The sequence below is a fragment of the Bufo bufo genome, chromosome 1 (assembly GCF_905171765.1).
Source record: "Bufo bufo chromosome 1, aBufBuf1.1, whole genome shotgun sequence".
In the NCBI taxonomy this organism is placed as follows: Eukaryota; Metazoa; Chordata; class Amphibia; order Anura; family Bufonidae; genus Bufo; species Bufo bufo.
This window is the reverse complement of record NC_053389.1, coordinates 219,091,125-219,105,805: the sequence shown is the minus strand read 5'-3', so window position 1 is coordinate 219,105,805 and position 14,681 is coordinate 219,091,125. Positions and strand designations below refer to the sequence as shown.

The 14,681-nt window shown below is 43.6% G+C and overlaps 1 protein-coding gene across 5 annotated transcripts in view; it reads right to left on the bottom strand.

Moving 5' to 3' along the window:
* PIK3C2G (phosphatidylinositol-4-phosphate 3-kinase catalytic subunit type 2 gamma) overlaps window positions 1-14,681 on the bottom strand; it is a 145,320-nt gene that overhangs the window by 47,091 nt on the left and 83,548 nt on the right. For all 5 annotated transcript variants that reach the window (XM_040435314.1, XM_040435305.1, XM_040435298.1 and 2 more), the window contains 4 exons: window positions 14,246-14,434; window positions 13,995-14,088; window positions 11,609-11,703; window positions 4,142-4,322 (listed from right to left, as the gene is read on the bottom strand). In XM_040435314.1, coding sequence (XP_040291248.1) covers window positions 4,142-4,322; window positions 11,609-11,703; window positions 13,995-14,088; window positions 14,246-14,434 — 559 coding nt within the window. The remainder of the gene's footprint in view (window positions 1-4,141; window positions 4,323-11,608; window positions 11,704-13,994; window positions 14,089-14,245; window positions 14,435-14,681) is intronic.

Genomic DNA, 14,681 nt, shown 5'->3' with positions numbered 1-14,681 from the left:
TGCTTCAGGAATCAAGCAGCAAACATGCTGTGGCCAGGGCAGAGAGAAAACTGTGGAGTGGATCCCAGAACAACAGCACCTACACAGACAGAGCCCAGGACTGCATCAGTGAATGCGAAGCACTGGCAGAAGATCACCGCTGAACACAGCGCCCAGGACCACGGTGGTAAGCAGGGGAACAGCGGAACACAGCAGCCGCTGTTATATCATGTCTTATACTCCAGTCACATCCAGAAGTGCAGCACTATTCTGCTGTTATATCATGTCTTATACTCCAGTCACATCCAGAAGTGCAGCACTATTCTGCCATTACCTCATGTCCTATGCTCGAGTCACATCCAAAAGAGCAGCACTATTCTTCTGTAACCTTATGTCTTATAATCCAGTCACATCCAGATCTGCAGCCACTATTTTGTTGTTACCTCATGTCTTATACACCAGTCACATCCAGAAGTGCAGCACTATTACCTCATCCAGTGCATTCAGTGCATCAAGTCACATCCAGAAGTGCAGCACTATTACCTCATCCAGTGCATCAAGTGCATTACCTCATCCAGAAGTGCAGCACTATTCTGCTGTTACATCATTTCTTATACTCCAGTCACATCCAGAAGTGCAGCACTATTCTTCTGTAACCTTATGTCTTATAATCCAGTCACATCCAGATCTGCAGCCACTATTTTGTTGTTACCTCATGTCTTATACACCAGTCACATCCAGAAGTGCAGCACTATTCTGCTGTTACATTATGTCCTATACTCCAGTCACATCCAGATCTGCAGCCACTATTCTTCTGTTACATCATGTCTTTTACTCCAGTCACATCCAGAAGTGCAGCACTATTCTGCCATTACCTCATGTCTTATACTCCAGTCACATCCAGAAGTGCAGCACTATTCTGCTTTTACATGGATGGCGCCAAAAAGCGATTTACTGCAGACACAGCAATGGAGTGGGGGAAACAGTGACCCACTCTCCTGCAAAATGTCAGCCAAACCCAGTAAATATCAGTATGTTAGTACAAAACAGGGCAATGGGCCTTTAAGGAGCATGGGCAAGTAGTAGCAACTATATTAGCTGCCATTAGAGCACACACAGGTTGTCACCTAGCTCTCCCACACTCCTGAAGTAGTGCAGGATGTATCATGTATCACTGTATAATTGGACAGCATAGTCATTCAGGAGCCTGACTGCCTCTGCAATAGCTGTAATAACGGCCATCTTAGTTACAGTATTACCCAGTGCTCCAAAAACTAAGACATTTCACAGTAGTATTGTAGACTCAGGGACAGATATTTGGAGGGGATCAGTCACTGGATAAGAGTAGTTTATAGCAGATAATCGCGCAATGATATATGTTGTGTACAATACAGTAACTGGCAAGAAAACCTTTAACATCTGAAGCGTTCCACATATGTGTGTAAATGGGACACTTTAAACATCTGCTTAGTTATGAATTTATCTAATGTATGGTATTTCACATTATCAGTTTGGCATTGTCATTCCACCCATTCGCCCCTAGGTGGTGCTGGCACCACATAATATATATAGCTTGGGGTGTGTTAATAAAGTTAGTTGAAGTGAAGTAGTTAGTGAGTGAGGAGGAAAGCAAGTTCATGGAGGAGAGAAACAGGCTAAAGTCACCATGTAAGGCCTCTTTCACACGGGCGTCATGTTTTTAGGCCCAGATAAGATGCGGGTGCGTTGCGGGAAAATGCACGATTTTTCCACGCGAGGGCAAAACATTGTAATGCGTTTTGCATGCGCGTGAGAAAAATCGCCATGTTTGGTACCCAGACCCGAACTTGGACTTCTTCACAGAAGTTCGGGTTTGGGTTAGTGTTGTGTAGATTTTATTATTTTCCCTTATAACATGGTTATAAGGGAAAATAATAGCATTCTTAATACAGAATGCTTAGTACAATAGGGCTGGAGGGGTTAAAGAAAAATAAAAAATAATTTAACTCACCTTAATCCACTTGCTCGTGCAGCCGGCATCTCTTGTGTCTTCTTCTTTGAGGAAAAGGACCTTTGATGACGTCACTGTGCTCCTCACATGGCCCATCACATGATCCATCACCATGGTGATGGATCATGTGACGGGCCATGTGATGAGCGCAGTGACGTCACCACAGGTCCTTTTCCTGTGCACAGCAAAGATGAAGACAGAAGAGAAGCCGGGCTGCGCGAGCAAGTGGATTAAGGTGAGTTAAATTATTATTATTTTTTTTTAACCCCTCCAGCCCTATTGTACTAAGCATTCTGTATTAAGAATGCTATTATTTTCCCTTATAACCATGTTATAAGGGAAAATAATAAAGATCGGGTCCCCATCCCGATCGTCTCCTAGCAACCGTGCGTGAAAATCGCACCGCATCCGCACTTGCTTGCGGATGCTTGCGATTTACACGCAGCCCCATTCACTTCTATAGGGCCTGCGTTGCGTGGAAAACGGACAAAGAGGAGCATGCTGCGATTTTCACGCAACGCACAAGTGATGCGTGAAAATCACCTCTCATGTGCACAGCCCCATAGAAATGAATAGGTCCGGATTCAGTGCGGGTGCAATGCGTTCACCTCACACATCGCACCCGCGCGGAAAACTCACCCGTGTGAAAGGGGCCTAACTGTTTTCCTTTCCTCTGGGCCCTGATCAATCCTGGAGAAGACAACCATAGCAACCAAGAACCAGACAGTGAGTCTACCGGTATGTCTAAATATTAAGCAAGCCTAGTGAGGGTTACAGCTGAGTCTAGCTTATGGACCTCATCAGCACAAGTGCCTGAGAGCAACTTTCCAAGTGCCGGGACACGTATGGATAATTAGTGCACAGAATTGTCCTTATCCGCTACACAAGCCTTCCAGGACATAGTGGAAAAACCTAAACCTTTTTAGGAGTGCCTCCTGCAAATAATGTAGCAGGAGGCTGATGCCTGCCACGAGGGAGAACACCCTTATAGGATAGCTCAAAGTAAACCGAAACCAGCATATTTAGTACCAGAGTGCTATAGATTAAGCTTAGAACTATTATAAGAAGTCTTGCCTGTAAAGTGTCAACCTTAAAGAGAAAACTCAACTGACAAACCTGATAAGAGGAATACAATTTAACTTATTTCTGAGTCCTCACTTATGCCATATGAATGCACTTTATTGATGGACTGTAACATCTGCCTTGAGACTGTTGATTCAAGTAAATGTTTGAATTGTTTTACAACAACTGACTCTTTATTACTACTACTACACTAAACATTTGCACCTAACGGTGCTGGCGTCACGAACACAGGGGCCCAGCCACCAAAGCACCTTAAACACCTACACCAGGGATGGCCAACCAGAGGCTCTCCAGCTGTTGCAAAACTACAACTCCCAGCATGCCCAGACTACCTACAGCTATCACCCTACAGCAGGGTATGGTGGGAGTTGTAGTTTTACAACAGCTGGAGACCACACAAGTTGGCCATGCCTTACCTACACCATCAAGGGCACCTCAACTTCCATCTGGCTGGTGTTCCCTGCAATAGAGAGTGCCCCGGAGGATTCAGTGCTGTCTTCCCATCCACTGCACTGCCAGCCCAGGGAGGCTCTGCTAACCGTGACAATTACTACCCCCATCGGCCCACGTGTTTCCCCTGCGGTCCGTCTCGCTGCACATCTCGCGTCCAAAACCCAAAATAATCTCCTCTGAGAGCGGTGATGATGCCAGTGAACACTGTGCCCCAAAAAACTGGCTGCTGATTTGGCTTCTTCCTGGGAACTTGTGGAAAAATTATGTTCTACAGAACAACAACCAAACTGTGAGTGGATGCTTGCATCATAAATTAGGCTACGGCTACATGGTGACATGTGTCTCGCGCGACAAAACCGGTACAACTACACTGCAACATTCATGTCGCACCAATGTCGTGCAAATTTTTTGTAATAATAATCAATGCTGCCGCACTGCAACATGCTGCGACTGTCGCACAAAAATCCAACTTTTTTGCGACTGTCGTTATAAAAAATGTTGCGCAACATTTTGGCAATACACGTCGCTGTGTAGCCCTAGCCTTTTAGTGGACGGTTGGTCTGCCAGAAGATATGTGTTTGATTCACTTTTGTCCACTGCCCCTGTGCAGTACAATTCATCATGGTCAGAACTCACCTGTCTTTTGTCCTCTGGAGAATTCTTCACTTTCTCTGCGACATCCTTAAGGATTTTCATGAGTCGCTGTTGTCTGGAGAACTGGTCGTTCAGGGCTCGACCAACACATTGCTCAACGGCATCTAGGAGTCGCTGATACAAACCACGGTAATGAGATTCAGTGGATGCATCTGTTAGCAGCCTGGAGGCAAAAGAGGATACCAAATAACCAAGGATACTTCACTGCCCGTCTAAATACTGGAGACAACAGTAAACTGAACGTATCTAATGTCACAGGAACGGGGTATGTCCAATTCTGCAGCAACCAAGATTAACTAATCCCACAGAAGCCGAGTATATCCATTCTCACAGGAACTGTGGGGGTCATTTAACTGTGAGGCCTGAAAACAGGCGTAAAAAGGAGTAAAAATTACTCCAGTCAGGGGCACGCTTCGTCATAAATAAGGCAAGTCATCTGGCAGCGCAGAGGGGAAACAAAGAGTGACGCAAAAAGAAAGTCTTTGTAAATGTCCTCCTGTATGCTTAATCCTGCAGGAACAGAATATATCTAATATTGCGGCAATTGAACATATCTACGCGTAATCCTGCAGAACCAGGAATATCTAATCCCACAGGAACTGGGTGTATGTAATCCAGCAGGAACAAAGTGCATCTTATGCCACAGAACTAGAGTGTGGCAAAATATTGTCACATAGGTGTCTTAAATGTCGCAAAAAGGGGTCTTGCAACTTTTTTAATGCCAAAAACTGGTGTATGGTGTATGCAGTGAAAAATCTGCAGCGGATTCAGTGGTGGTTGATGGGATATATGTGACTCCATTTTGTCTCATTTAGCCACGTGTATTACATTTGGTTAGTGCACTACAAAACCTCCCTTCCCCCTTAAGGAATGTGAGACACTTCCTTAAACTGTTTCAAGGAATCCATACATTCCTTAGTTTGAAAGTATGAACAGTCCAAGCCATATAAGGTCATCTGGCTCAAGTGTCTGCTAGCTCATGTGTATATACCTGATTGGTCAAATGCTGTTACTATGAGTCAGCTATTATGTTAATGCAGAGCTCATGTGTGACCATATTATAGGTCAAATACTAATGCTAACATATGATTGGATGTAAAGGAAGCTCAACCCCCTCTATTAAAACAGTTTGCCAGCTGTGAATAAACCAGAATGGATTGGAAATAGACATGTGTTCATGTGGTCAATCTAGTTCATTCTCCCGGTACCGGTTAGACTTAATTCAAGCTGATCGCCGAAATCTGAAGACAGGGACAAGTTAGGTAAAAGAGAGTAAATTTTCCTAACAGTTCTGGGGGCTCGGTTTCCGGGATTGGGAGGGTCCTCTTCAGGTCTACAGTGAAGGACATCAATTTTTGTCCTCTTGGACCTGGAGCAATGACCAAAATCCCATTCAAGTAAGTCGAACCATCTATTTATGATTTCAGTGATGCGATGTCTGGGACACGCAAATGTTGATTTTAAGCGGCTCATATCATTGAGTCCATATCGTTAGGTATAAAATGTTGATTGTAAGAGGCTCATTTGGGTCCGTATCGTTAGATAGTGCACTATATATAAGAATAATCTGTTCTGGGAACAGAAGGATACAAGCTTGAATTAACTCTTATGTATATATAGTATAAGTATTTTAGAAGTATTAAGATTATCTGTCTGTGTGAGATGTTGGCCGGGTGGTAAGTTTACGGTCGCATCCCGCTTTGAAATCATTCTGTTTCTATCACTGCCAACATGTAAACTTTGTTGCACGGTCTAGTCCCACAAATGACTTCCTAGTTAACACATGAGTAGACAATTGGGCTACGGTGAGTGACAAGACACAGCAGAGTCAGGAAGTTAATTCATGGCAAGGGAAAAAGTGTTTCAGTGTTTGCAATTAGAAAGGGCTAGTGTTAAATGTTCAGAAATGAACTGGTTAAGTTTTGTTGCCCTAATGATCTGTGTGTGTTTAAATAGTGACGATTTATAGTCCTAGAATTAGAGATTACAGCACTAAAAGATGGACAGTTAATGCATAAGTGTATTGATAATTGAAGTTAGAGAAATGAAATGAGCAGCATTTCTTATTTCAAGATGGAGGATTTTGAATCCTATATAGAGAACAAAGAAGTTGCCATGAGGCATTCCCCCCCCTTCCCCCCCACCACATCTGCTGTAAACTCCAAAATGTCACTTGTAGTTCCACAAAAAAAACAAAAAAAAAAACTTCTTCCTGTTCTGTCTGAGATGTGTTTTCAGAGAGAGCCCCCTGCCATCTCACCCCCCTCCTCTGCTCAGGAATTTCATATGGGGGTTGAGGGGGGAGGGGGGCTGCTAATTGTTAAATGCATTGGCAGAATGTGAAGATGCTAACCTGTGTTATCTATAAGATATTCCAGACAGGGCTCCAGTATTGGATTAGATCTTTCCCAATTGTATGTTCCAATGGTTTAAAATGTGCCTGCAGTGATGATGCTAATTGGAAGTGTCCACTCGTATCAATCTAAGGTTGCACCCATTCTAAGTCCTTATTCAGGTATGAGTAAAAGTTTGAGGAACATGTGGTACAGCTGAACGTCTTGATGTATTGCTTTACTTCCCCTGTTTGAACACTCCTGAAATAAGAGACGCAAGACAAGAGGAAGTAGAAGGCGTAGTTATATAGAATAAGGGGCGATGTGTATAACACTAAACAAAAAAACTACATGGCATATAAGATGATTTGTTAATTTTAACAAAATGACTGTATGATTAACATGTATATTGTTTTACAGTAACAGACCATCAGCAATTCTGGGTGTGGTATGGATATCTGCTTCCCGGAAAGCTGTGTTTGTCTGTGCTGCAAATTTTGGAATGTAACAAAGAGATTGTGTGATTGGGTGAAAGATATATGATTCAGTGGAATGTGAATGGGTGTGGCTCTGAGTTGTATGTACGTAGCAGAGCTGTGTGTGCAATTCATATTTTATGTGTAAGGGCGTGGTTATGAGCTGGTTTGTGAAGATGAGTACATGAAAATGTATATGAATGCGTATGGAATACGGTATTTGTTTTTAAATATGCGCATTAAGAATTTTATTTTATTTTCTTGGAAGTTTTTTGGTTTTTTATTGGTACCAACAGCATTGATCAAGCTGTACATTTTTATTTCAATGAAAAGTTTTTATGGGCCCTTTGTGTGTTCATGTCTGTATTGTCAGATCTGTTTGTTTCAATGTTTGCAGTTACATGTTACATGTTCAGTGTTGTGCTAACATCAGAGCTCTGCTCGTATGGACAGCTAAGATACTAATGGCAGAACAGAAGACAGACCAAAGCGTCCGACCAAAAGGGGTGGACTTAGGTGACTCAGAGTATCAGGAAGGAAATGTGAGCCCTCTATGGGAATAAATGGGGTACTGACAAGGACATACAGAACAGATTCCTTACCAGTAGAAACCATGGACAAAGAATACATCATGTCATGTATTTAGCATTATACTAGATTGCCCAGTCAGCCTATTAGGGAGAGATTTGTTCATTAAGCTTGACTTGCAGGTATCAGCAAAGAATCAGGACATAAGAGTACACTCAGATCTCATTCCAGTCTCTACACCAGTGCCACTGATTCTTGCAAACATACAGGACCACCCAGAATAACATTAACCCTGCATTATGGTCCTCAAATGAATATGACACGGGGCTCATAGATTGCACACCTTACAAAGCTACTGTGAAACCAGGTGTCATCTCAGTGTTCCAGAAACAATACCTGCTGTAAAAAGAGAAACTTGATGGACTTAGGCCAATGATAAAGGAATTCCTACAAAAGGGAATCCTGGCAGAGGTGATTTCACCCTACAGCACGCCCGTGAATCCAGTGACAAAGGCAGATGGTGCTACCCGCTTTGTACAGGATTTAAGGGCCATCAACAACATCATTGTGCCTATAGCCCCTGTTGTACCTGATGTCACTTAATTATTATCTGCCATTCCAGCAGACGCTGTTTGGTTCAGTGTGATAGATCTGAAAAATGTATTCTTTTCTATCCCAGTTGATAAGATAACCAGACTACTTTTTGCTTTTTCCTTTGACAGACGCCAACTGACCTGTGCAGAAATGCCCCAGGGATATGCTGATTCACCTGTAGTGTACAGCATAGTCCTCCAAGCAATGTTAGAATCATGGTACACCCGCCCAAGGTTCTGTGCTGTTGCAATATGTCGATGATTTATTACTGTGTAGCATGTCAGCGGAGGCCAGCATTCAGGATGGTTTATCACTGTTATAATGATTGTCAGGATATGGTCACTAAGTGACACTTAAGAAAATGCAATGGTGTAAAATGCAGGTTGAATACTTGGGCTTTGTCCTCACAAAAGGTGAACGGAGAATCAGCGCAGAAAGAGTCCAGTCTATTGCGGGTTTGGTCGCCCCGCACACCAAGAAGGAAATGTTATCTTTCCTTGGTATGATAAACGGTAGACAATGGATTACTGATTGCTCCCACTATTGACAATGTTTTGAGGCAAGCCACTCTGGATGGAAATCCAGATTTGATTAAATGGTTTTCTGAAATGTACAATGCATTTGATTATTTGAAATGTTTACTCATGTCGAGTCCAGGGCTGGGCCTCCCTGACTATAATATGCCCTTCCACATGTTTGCACGCCAAAATTGTAAAACCATGGCGGGTGTACTGACACAAGAAAACGGAGGCAAGTTGCGTCCTTGTGTGTTTTTCTCAAAGGTAATGCCCACCTCTGTCCAGGGGATGCCGGCATGTCTGTGTTCTCTTGCAGCCTGTGCTATGATGGTAGAGTTGACAAATTCTTTCACAATGTGACATTACATCATTTTGCACACCACTCATGATGTTGTAGGCCTACTCAAGGACATCCGCATTCAACACAGCAGGCAGCTGAGCTCATTGCACTCACTAGGACATGTATTCTACATGCTGATAGACCTGTCACCATTTATACTGAGAAGTAGGTACACACATGGGGTAGTGTGGGACCATGGTATGATCTGGCAGAGGAGAGGATTCACGGCAGCAGATGGTAAGGATCATGTCTCACAGGGCAATGCGCTGGCAGTTAAGATGGCGAAATGAGTGGCCAAAAGCAACCTCACAGGTTTGTATAACCATTGGGAGATGCCATGTTTGGCACCTCCAACCCCTGAGATGTTGCAAATGCTTACTGATCTTCAGTGGTATGCCACTGAACAGGAACAGCAAGACTGGTGTTATCCAGTATTGCAGAAAAATCCTAAGACAGGATTAGAATTAGTCTGCAAAGAGGGGAAGTTATGCATTCCCCCAATACAGTGCTTCCATCTTAAGTAGCACATTTCCACAGAGTAGGACATAAACAGCATTGAGATACTCATGGGTAGGCCTTTCCCCACACCATGGGCAAGACGCCCCCTGGTGGTGCAGGAAGGGGACTTGGACCTGATCAGAGAGAAGTACTAATCTGATCAAAGTCCTCAGTAAAACTGAAGAAAAAGTGGCTTGTAAGTCTCCTTCTCTTTCACAGGAATCAACCCGTCCATTCCGGATAGGCGACCAGGTGATGATCAAGATCTTAAAGAAGGGAAAGGAACCAGGAAGCTTCACCTACGGACAACCCACCGAGGTAGTCGTGATCACCAGAACAGCAGTCCTCACTGAACAATCGCCCACGTGGATTCACGCCACAAGGATTAAGTTGGTGAAGAAAAGAGAGGTACTAACGGGGGCAGATAGCCCTGACCTCCAACGAGGCCCAGAGGTACTAACGGAGGCAGACAGCCTTGACCTCGAAGAAGATACAGAAGGGGTACTAACGGAGGCAGACAGCCTTGACCCCCAACGAGATGACGCAGTCGGGAAATTCCTCGAGATGGCTGAGATGTAGTGCCTTAATAATTGTAGTTTTGTGTCTCCTACTTACTGTCCCATGGCTGTGGAACAGACAGATATACCTGAAAACAGAATGCAGAGGGGAAGACAGTCTATGCAAGACAAAGGAGAACTTATGGCTGTACCTGGCCAAAACTCTGAACTTAACTGACTTTTGTCTCCAAACCACTTTATCGGCATCTAACATTTTGGAGACATGTCTGGTAGCGGTCCCCACCCCACTAGATGTATGGACGGAGCTCCTACGTTCCCAATGACGCAGATATGGAGGATCATGATGTTAAATATGGATATGTAAATCCTTATCATGCTTGTTATGACTGTCCTACATATGAGACTCTGCAAAGTAATATGATAGAAGGAATATGTTATAACTTCACCTGTGATGAGACACTATTGCCTCCCTGCATACAAGCAAAAATGCAGAATAAGACTAAACCAAATATTTGTGATAGAGATTTAGGTAGTTGTAAAAAAATAGTATCAGGAAAGAATATGCAATGTAATATTACAAAAACAGTACCATCCCTAGACAAACATGTACCTCTACCAGCAGGATGGGTATTGGCCTGTGGGAATACTAGTTACACATACATACCGGCCAATATTACAGAGGGACCCTGTACAATAGCCAGGTTGACATTAGCAATGATACAACTATTTCCAGCAATGCAGACACGACACACGAGAGACACTTCCCTACAGTTACCAGAAAATTGTGATTATAATGTGAATCTCCTCTCTAGATCAGAATATATGAGTTTAGGGATGTCTTTGATAGGAGTACCAGGTTTGGCCATATATAACCACAGGACAATATCAAAACTTGCCTGTTTTATGGTAAAACAGATAAATGTCACTAGTGCAGTTCTGCAAGATATGCTGCTGGATATACAATCGTATGGAAAGGCTATCTTGCAGAATAGGGCAACTATTGACTATTTATTGCTCCAGCATGGTGTAGGATGCTCAGCGTTCGCAGGGATGTGTGGTTTCACCTGCAGCTTTCACCTTTGCAATACAGAGGTTGAAAGCAATGGAAGACTCGGTGTGATTACAACAATACTAGCAGCCCACCTTGGATATTTTTGGGGCCAAATTTGCTGTAGAATTCCCAGTGTGGAAAATCTGCAGCGGACTGGCAGTGTGTGGAGGTAGCTCAGAGGTGGAAAGCTGCAGAAAAAAAAACGGAAGCATAAATAGACATGCTGGGAATTAAACTGTGAAGCTGCATGTTTTCTCTGCAATGTTCTGAAATCTCATCCACTTCACTGCTACTGTAAATGCTACAGATTTCCCCTAAGCAAATTGGCTGTAGCGAATCCTCTATATTCATCCCACTTGTAACTATTTCAAACGGTTTCCTAGTTATATGGCTTTCTCTCGGTGTGGAATGTGGCTCGTAACCATCTCTCAATGTTGATTGTGGCTCTCAATGTAAGGCCTTACTCACATGGTCAGTGTTTGGTCAGTAACTTTCATCAGTGACTGCGAGCCAAAACCAGGTGCGAGTCTGAACACAGAACAGGTACAAATCTTTTAAACCATGACCTTGTAAACCATGACCCCAAAACTCACCAGTACAACCTGTGTGCCACCTGAATGCTCTGCAGAGATCGGTCGAGAAGAAGCCGCACCAGAGCGTTGTCCAGATGCCACTCGAATTTCACTGCCTGTGAGGAGAAAGTGCAGCAGTGAGTGATGTTCCTCGCCATCATCAGATCTCTGCCAAGCAGAGATTGTGTAGAGATGAACCATTAAGCCTATTGGGGTCCCAACACACATGACTTTGGCTTTTTCACCACTAAAACCCCCCCAGAATAACCAACTTTTTGTGTGTTTTTTGTCAGTTTTTGCACAGTGGCCCTGATTTACACTGCAAGTACTGCAAGTGGAATTGGAAATCACATCCCAATCCTAGGGCAGCAATTGGTGTTCACAGAAACCATTAGAAGGCATTTGCCCAACATTGGGCTATGAGCCAGATGTTCAGATACAGGTGTTACTCTCCTCCTGACCTTAATATTCCAGGTGCATTTATTAGGATTGGTTAAGAAGTAGAAAATAGCAATATAAAATGTTTTATACTGTTTTGTGTCTCAGCTACAGGTGTTCCATTGGCCATACTCCCCCATTCTCAAAAGCGATCAAGTTGCACAGCAAGATGGCAATGGAGGCTAGAATAGAGGTCTGTCCTCTTCAGAGATGAGCTCGCTTTTGTCTCAGACACAGTGAGAGCTGGGGATTTTTCGGGAAGCCATGTGGGTACAGCCATAAAGAGGCCTTCAGAAGGTAACATGACACCATTCCTACTCCTGGGATTATAGTGTGGGGTTGCATAATGTACAGTAGCCGGAACTTAGTCTCCATTTCAGGTACACTAACAGCTCGCTGTTACATTGATTTGGTAATGGAATCAGTGGTATGCCCATTTCTCCAAAGTGTCCCAGGAGTTTTTTTTTTAACAAGATGCCAGGCCACATGTTGCTCATGCCACTGTGAGCAGCCTGCCTGGCCTAAATATGCTAGCATGGCCTGCAGCGTCTCCAGACGTGTCTTCCATCAAGTACATCTTGGACATCATTGATCATGTAGATTGCAAGCCCTCGCGGGCAGGGCCCTCTCTCCTTCCGTACCAGTTTGTAACTCTTCTTGTTCATGCTTAGTGCAATTGTATTATGTATACCCCTTTTCATATGTACAGCGCTATGGAATGAATGGCCCTTTAATAATTATAATAATAATCAGCAATTGCAAAAAGAGCTGCCAGCAGTGCATCTTGATGATTTGCATGCCCAAGTGCATTCAGCATGGCAGAACATTCCTCAGACAACCATTAATAACCTCATTGACTGAGAAAATTGAAGGAAGGATCCCGGAGACAGATAAATTCCTCTTTCAGCTCTTCTTTATTGTTATAAAATAAAGTGTCTGGGTGTGGTGCAACGGATGTTGCTTGAAATCAGTTCCTCCCTTTTGAGGAGGGGTGATTCCAACCCCTATATATTGAGGGGCCACATTCAGCAATTTGTTACGACTAAGGGTACACACCCGAAACGCGTCAATCTTGCCGTGCATATGATGGTCATGTCTGTCTACTGTTTATAACAATAAAGAAGAGCTGAAAGAGGAATTTATCTGTCTCCGGGATCCTTCCTTCAATTTTCTCTGCTTGTACCGGGAACACTCCCCCAGGGCCCTGGAGCCGGGACTATACACAAACCAGATAGGTGAGCTGGATTATCTTTAACCTCATTGACTGCATGCAATGGCATATAAGTGTGTGCATTTTCCCTACATGGTGCTCATACCCTATACTGAATAAATTGAGATGTTTTTATTATTTTGTTTCAATTTGCATATCATTAACACGTCTATCAATCCTGTGATTTCCATATTTTCATGACTTTTCCTTATTGGTATTGCAATTTCAATGTTGAGGTGTGTACTAATGTGTCTGGGACAAAAATCTGTCAAAAAAAGTGGCGCAATATGACACATCTAGGGTTTCTACACTTTTTTCCGACAAGCTCGATGATGTGGCGGGGCATAGTGGAAAGTCAGCTGAGTGTCACAGGAAAGGGAACGTGGCTGAAAATGCACCATTTTGCACCAAATATAGTAAATCTGGGCCAGTATTTCTTACCACTATTATTTTCTTCATGCCATTTTTCTCTACAGAGAAAGCCTGAAAAATGTCAGGAGCTACAGCATCCTGCGTTTTTGAAAAGGAACAAAAAATAATAATTTAAAAACTCCACCTAATGAACAAAAACACCAGTGGCAAAAATTCGCCTGTGTGTCCTGGAGCTGGTGTTTTTGCAGCAAAAAAAGCAGATGCAAAAACTGCCACTAAAAAAAACCATACCGTACTTCATGTGAATGCACCCTTAGAAAGGGGTGATGCTTCATTTACAGGAAACTGGATAGTTGGATGAGGGTTATCTTACAAAACCTGATTCACCTGGACAAGCTGAGGAAGGAACATCAATAGTTCATCACTTGACAGCCTCTCCAGCTGTTGGCATGCCATGGTGCGGACCTTCTCATCTGCAAAGCTGATTAGAAATGCACAGAGTGAAGAGCAAATATCAGAGGTGTGACTATACAGTGTGTAGGATCTGTGCCATCAACTGACCCTAACAACAGTATAAAGAGGATTTGTAGCAGCCTAACTACAATCTTCAGCTGAGATGTTGTACAGCTTGGACTCACCAGGGACTCAACAGGCCCAAAGCCTCCAGGGGGCCTGAAAACGTCCAGTCATCCAGGACACGGTACATGGCGGATACTGAGGCCGGGTCCCAGCTGGGAGTGCTGCCAAGGATCAGAGGGAGGATGTTGGCGGGCTTCTGGCGGCATTGGCGGTAATACCAGAGACACTGCTTGTCCACCTCTGAAAGCCTCAGGAAAGGAATCAAAAGATTTATTAGCCACTGTCTCACCCACCAGCGTCTCTACCCATCAGTCACCTAGCTTTTCGGGAATCCTGAATGGTAAATCCCCACATAGATCCACCACTAAGTGAGTGAGAAACGTATCACAACATACAATAACTAAGCAAAAGTATATTCACTTGAATGGGTCCGCAAATCCGGAGATGCGGCGCGGAACGGAACTACGGAATGGAAGCACTACGGAGTGCTTTCGT